This window comes from Mixophyes fleayi, chromosome 5, assembly GCF_038048845.1.
Source record: "Mixophyes fleayi isolate aMixFle1 chromosome 5, aMixFle1.hap1, whole genome shotgun sequence".
In the NCBI taxonomy this organism is placed as follows: Eukaryota; Metazoa; Chordata; class Amphibia; order Anura; family Limnodynastidae; genus Mixophyes; species Mixophyes fleayi.
This window is the reverse complement of record NC_134406.1, coordinates 76,706,859-76,713,721: the sequence shown is the minus strand read 5'-3', so window position 1 is coordinate 76,713,721 and position 6,863 is coordinate 76,706,859. Positions and strand designations below refer to the sequence as shown.

At 39.4% G+C, this 6,863-nt stretch overlaps 1 protein-coding gene across 1 annotated transcript; it reads left to right on the top strand.

The window, feature by feature from the left end:
- The first annotated feature begins 543 nt into the window (after window positions 1-543).
- Window positions 544-3,966, top strand: RPL14 (ribosomal protein L14). Its single transcript, XM_075212413.1, has 6 exons — window positions 544-639; window positions 1,784-1,885; window positions 2,056-2,150; window positions 2,254-2,353; window positions 3,480-3,533; window positions 3,858-3,966. The coding sequence occupies exons 1-6, from the start codon at window positions 637-639 to the stop codon at window positions 3,918-3,920; spliced, it is 417 nt and encodes a 138-aa protein (XP_075068514.1). The 5' UTR covers window positions 544-636; the 3' UTR covers window positions 3,921-3,966.
- The last annotated feature ends 2,897 nt before the right edge of the window (window positions 3,967-6,863 follow it).

Genomic DNA, 6,863 nt, shown 5'->3' with positions numbered 1-6,863 from the left:
GTCCCAATATGTACATTTTATCAATAAAAAAATAGCTAAATAAATATTATTCTTTTTTCGGTTGACTTGGAAACAAATTCAAGACAAAATGCAGATATTATACTATCCATTTTCATGTTATTTAGTACTGATACTACCATTAACAAAAAGAACCTCAGTAATATAAGACATGGCTAAAAGCTGGCTAAATCCTATTTCCTATGCAGTGAATGTACCAGGTACACTGAAGGGGATTTAGACACATCACTGTGAGCTGGCTAAATCCCCTTCCAATTCCTGACCCGGCCAGCAGGGGGGTAAAAAGGTACCTTCAGTGAAGCAGATTTATTCATGACTTTGGGGTAGCGTCCATTTTAACAGAGACCAGAAAGACTATGAAAATGAACACATATACAGTCTTGTACTAGAGACAACAACATACAGCTCAATTCGCTCTCCTGCAACTTGGCACGTTATCAGCTGGTAACCAATCACATTACATAGGAAATAACGTCTCTGCCCATGTCACCTCCCTAATCTGCCCTCTTGTTGCCAGGACCTGTGACACCATCACTTCTGTACGCTTATTGGTCCGGTTATCTGGGTTATCCGGAAAGCGTTGCTGAAGTTACCTCCTTTCTGCTCGCCGCCGCCATCATGGTGAGTTGGGTGCACTTGTGCTCCGTCCTGGCGCGGTCTTTGCAGAGTTATTTATTGAGTATAAGGCGATTAATAGCGTCAGAAAGATCGGGCGCGATCTGGGGAAGCGGTTCCAGCACTCTCTGAGTGCAGTTGTTGTGTGTGAGGCGGGTGGATGAGGAGATGCCGGGGCCGCATGGAGGGCAGACAGCAGGCCCGGGGAAGCCGGCCTTACCTGCTTGTGTTACTGGAGCGTCCTCGGTGGAGATGTTGGGATATTGTGTTGCGCTAAAATCATTGTATGCTGCGCCCCGCAATGTGTGGTTTACGTGGTAAAGATAGACTACAGCTCGAGGCCTGGGCCCACTCTCCCTCCTACACATGCTGACATCTGCTGCTGATCGGCCCTGTTACTGGAAGTAGGGTTACTCTTAATTGTCTCATATTTTGGCTGTTTATCTGTGACTGCTTATGCTGGATTTTACGTGGGTTCCTGAAGTCAGTGTAATGTATCAGGGTTGTGCTAAATGGTATTTTCTTGTAAGTATTTTAATGTCCACTTGTGGGAGACTTGTATTCCTTGTCTGTTTTATAACAACATTTTGAAGCTCTGATGAGATACCTGAACATGTTCTTTATACTTATGCTCTATGATGGTCAGTATACTGTAGACGTTTGTCTTGGACATCTGTGTTGGTTGTGTTTTGGGAAAATTGAAGTAGTCTCTTTAGAACATTTTAATTAAGGTGTAGTTTATTGGGGGTGTATCTAACTCTTTTAAGCACTACAAAAGTAGCTTAAATCTTATTAAACTGTCAGCAGTATCTTTACTATTAACCCCAGCCACACACACTTATGCATGGTGCACTATGCAATAAACCACAAAAAAAACTGAAATCATCCTGATCCACATTCCCCCTCAGAGAGCATTTTTATTGAGGTGCATATTCCACCTGCACAGTAGTTTAGATGTGATGGTCTAGGAAGCCAGCCTAGAAGCAATCCCCTTTAGTCTAACAGGTCCAACTCTTATTCCAAGTCGAGCATTCAGATTGCAGAGACCTTGGTGACAGGTCGGCTTTTAATGTTGTTAGTTATGTTCATAGCAAAACTATTAGTTTTACAAATGTTGTGGTGTACTGAACTTTTTTATTTGTTTTTGCAGGTGTTCAAACGCTACGTCCAGATTGGCCGTGTAGCCTACATCTCCTTTGGTCCTCATGCTGGCAAACTTGTAGCAATTGTTGATGTCATTGACCAAAACAGGGTAATGTACCTGAAAATAGTCCCTGCTGCTATTTAAAGATATTTCAACAATGTGTAATGTAGCATATTAAAATAATTTACTGGAGATTCAGTAACTGCTATGTATTGTTCACTGATGCAACTTATCCAGTGGAACCTTATAATGGTCTAATCAATTTATTTTGATTTCAGGCACTTGTTGATGGTCCTTGCTCTGGCGTAAGAAGACAGGCCATGCCCTTCAAGTGCATGCAGCTTACTGACTTCGTCCTCAAGTTTCCTCACAGGTGTGTTGAAAGGGAGTTAGCCCCTTAATGTAACATAGATACCTGTTTTTAAAAATTTGTGTGTTTCAATGAGTTCCATTTTGTAACTGCTTTTATAATTTAGTGCTCGTCAAAAATATGTGCGGGTTGCCTGGGAGAAGGAGAAGGTTAATGAGAAATGGAACGCAACAAACTGGGCAAAGAGAATTGAAGCAAGACAAAAGGTAACAGCTTCGTAACTGCAGTTCGCTGTATAATGCACACCTTTCTGTACATTTGAAATATTTGTTCCTGCAATTTGTAGTGCTACATCTATTGAAAACTGATTGTTGCAAGAATTTTGATTTCAACTACTGAGGCTGCTTTAAACACAATAGAGCTGATCTATAGTTTGATCACGTATAGATTCAACTGTGTGATAAAGTAACACATTATTTTTTGGCAATATAAACCTTCAGTATGGCTGACTTAACTGTAGCGTGCACAGGGTGGACATATTCCCCATAATTAAACATTGCCTCAAGAACAATGTCTTGTCTGCACAGCACTGTATCTGCTTTCTTCTTTAAGGTATAGGAAGTATATATAGACTACTGTATGATACTTGTAGTTCAGATGTCCCGGTCTTTTTTAGCAGTTTGGAGAAAGCAGTCGGTGCTTTTTGCTTTGGTTTTTTTTATTGTCCCCATGGTTGTTCCAAAAACATTAGGTTAATTGGCTGCTATTAAATTGACACTATTATCTCTGTGTGTGTGTATGTTGGGGAATTTAGATCTCCAATGGAACAGGAACTGATGTGAGTGAGTTCTCTGTACAGCGCTGTGGAATTAGTGGCGCTAGATAAAAAAACAGTTGCTAAATTTTTTGTGATCTGGTATAAGATATTTTGCGAATATACATCCCTTTGCTGGGACTAGACACATCAATTATTTTTATGCATGTATTTAGTAAGATGTAACCTAGTTGGGCGCACAGTGGCTTTGCAGCGCTGGGTTGGCCTGTTCTGACCAGGGTACTATTTGCATGGAGTTTGTATGATCTCCCTGAGTTTGCATAGGGGTTTCTTTCTACACTTCAAAAACCATGTTAGTACGTAAATCGGTCTACGTGTCTGTCTGTTGCTAATGGTAAGGCACTTTAAGTCGTTCTTTAATGTCTTTTCAAGCTTCCTAGATAGGTGTTGTATAAGGCTGAAAACTGGTTCCACTCTTAGTGGTGACCCTAAAAGTTTGAACATTAGTGTGTTGTTCCTATATGTACAAATAGGTTTCTACCTTGGTTCGAGCACTTTCTAGTTCTCAAGGAGACTACTTTTTGAAATACAAGTTATATTTTGTTTTTCTCCTACAGAAAGCAAAGATGTCAGACTTTGAACGTTACAAAGTCATGAAGGCAAAGAAAATGGTAAGTGATCTTATTTCAGGGTATTCTCAAAGTTCTTTTCAGGTTGCAACTGCAATTTCACAAAATCCGTAGAACACAAAACCTAGCTTTACTCTATGCATACTGAAATGACACAGGGGTGTCTGATACAAATCTAACTTGTCACTAGCTCCTGGAAGCAATAACCGTTATGCACACGGTCATGGCCACATCCAGAAGTGACATGTCTTGGTGTATTCACAGTTTCATTCTCCAGTTAACTTGCATTGTAAGGCCTTCTAGCTAATAAGGTTTTGATATGTTGAAATCTAATTGCTTTTTCCCCCTTTTATTTTGGTTTTATAGAGGAATAAGATAATCCGACATGAGATGAAGAAACTCCAGAAGGAAGCTACCAAGAAAGCATAAGCATTTCTCCTGAAAGACAAAATAAAAAAACTCCTTTATAGACCCAGCTGTGTTGTCTGTTTTAAACTTTACTTGCAGTGTAAATACAACATTATTGACTGGTTATAGTAAATTGAGTTTTAAAATCTTAGTGACTACCAGCCACCTTTTCTGTCACATGAACAAATCCTCAACATGATCTGTGGTGGCAATGTGAGGATGGTTAATACTACATATGCTAGTCAGAATTAAAGTGAGCTCTGACAAGTCAGCAGTCTAATAGTTGTAATAGATCAGCTTTGTGCACATTTACTAATTTAGTGCTGTATGAGTGGTAGTTCTAAACCTTGCTCAGTCCTTTAGGCACTTTCTTGGAAGGAACAATGTTTTGCGTTCTGAGCAGTGAAGGTTTGGGAGTCATTTTAGATGGACAGTTTGAGTTTAAAAGAAAATAATTTTAAACCATTGCAGCTGTGCCTATTTTTGGCACTATTTGGGCTGGTTATATTTCAATATCATCAGTATGGTTTGTTTTGTCTGGTAGCCATTCAAATTATACCAGTTTATTTTGTCAGAAAGACTTGAGTTTTCACAAAGTAAAACTCCTGTTGCCGCAAATTTTTTGTTTCTTGAGATTGCAAGAAGCTGAACTGAAAGGATTTATTTTTTGTGTGTACATGTGCGTTTGATGTATATATAATTTTTTTCACTCTATCCACCACCAATCCACGTTTCTGCAAGCGGCATTCTACAGTATTTTCAGAATGTAATCTGTACCTGGAAATAGTGTCTAACTTTTTTTGTGTATAATTTCCTCGGTCCTGCATGAAATGAAGGTGTTGTAAAATTACAGGTAGCACGTCAATGCAAACGTTATGAAAGCTACAACCTGACTCATCAAATGAGGGTACCCCTATTGAAACCAGGGTGTAGGAGATCTATTACCTCACCATCACCAGACAATAGCTACTAAGGGGTACCTCATTTTGAAAGAAGGGACTCTAGTCTTTCAAACAAAGGTGCCATAGAGTCTGTATAGGAGTCTAGTTACGTTAAGGAGCCCAGGATGTTGGAGAGATTTTTAATGCACAGATAGCCCCTCCCCCTTCCTGGGCACCTTAATGTTTTCTGTAGTGTAGAGCAGTGGTTCCCAAACTTTTGCAGTTCGCGGCACCCTTAGAGTCTCCAAATTTTTTCAAGGCACCCCTCCAAAATAATTATAGAGCTGCCCCCCCTCCACTGCCGAGCGCCAGCCATAGAAAAAAAAAAACACAGAAACTTACCAGCCGGGCGCCGGGACCCAGCATCCACCTCTCTCCCGCAGCTGTCACTGATGTCGATATTCAGTGACAGCTGCGGGAGAGAGGAGGCTGCTGGGTCCCGGCGCCACACGGATTGGTAAGTTTCTGTGTTCTTTCTATGGCTGGCCTGCGGCGCACACTTTGGGAACTGCCGGTGTAGGGTGTTATATGGTGATACCCAATTAATAACTACTAAAGTGCTGTGCCTTTTTAAATGGTTTCTTGATCGATTTTTTTTTTTTTTTTTTTTTTTTTTTTTTTTAAGCCAGTATGGGAGGGATGTACTCTCCGCCCCCATCCTTGGACTTAATTATTTCTTTAGTGTAGGGAGTTATTGTCCGATCACCATTCAATAACTATTAAGTCCCTCACTTTAAAGGGGATTTCACTCTTTCAAATAAGGGTGCTCCTGAGTTACTAGGTGCAATGACGGGGGAGAGAGAACTTCTAGTGCCCTCTCCCCTTCCCCTAGTTCTTCATTATTCTGCAGGCAGTAAATAAGGAGGTGGGTCTTGATGGAGCAATGATGTAATTAAGCCACAACCCTCTTCAATCCACCACTGACCAGAATTGGCTAGTGGATAGTTAAAAAAAAAATAATATATATATATATATATATATATATATATATATATATATATATATATATATATATTATTTAATGTCTTTGAACCAACTGTATGCTCAGGACCCACTTGTCCTTAGCACTGAAATGGTTAATGAAGGTGCCATTTGCTTACCCTTTGAGTCCTCCCCATGCAGGTTATATGCGTTTTGTAAGGATTTTAAGGGTCACAATGAAAATATATGAAAAATAGTGTTACTTACTAACCTTTATGTTCTATGTCAAAGAAATTTTGTCATAGGATAATTTACTAACATTGAATTTACATGTAGGTTTGCATGAAACTATAACAATCAGATTTGCTCTTTGCTTCAACTAGCACCAGATAGATAAAAGTTGATTGCTTGTGAGACTTTCCTGCAAATTAGCATTTCCTTCCAATGTTTGTAATACCCTTTTCAGTGTTCCTCAAATGTAGTTCAGGAAATCTCTATTGAAATTCCTGAATCGGATTGAGTGGTTTGTTGCTTTGCAACACTAGCAGTGTATCTGACACAAAAAAGCACTTTTTATATAGTGCTGAGAACAGTGCAGACTATGAAAAAGAAAAGGTCTTGCTTTACAGTTGCAGTATTCTGAGGGATGTTGCTGGTTGCCTTATTATAGTGACTGCATTGCGAAGGAGCTTTGAAAATAAATATATATATATATATATATATATATATATATATATATATGTTAACCCGTGCATGATACTCATGCATTCTAGTCAAATCAAGCTACTTAAGGTGTTAAAAAGGTTCTTGTCATGCATTTGGGCCTAGCCCAGGCCTCAACCACCAACCACTCCCCACTGTCACCCCCGGCAACCACCAACCACTCCCAACTGTCACTTCTCCTTCAAGAAATATATATATATATTTTTTAAATCTTTATAAACACTTAACAATTAACAAATTAAATTAACAAATTAAAAACATCTTGGTATACCAAATTTCAGCCCTTTCTGAATTTTTTTTTCCACACACTAAGAATTTAGTAGGTCAGTGTATAACTCCGCCCAGCAGGTGGCGCTGCAGCTTGGTTTTATTTTTTCCG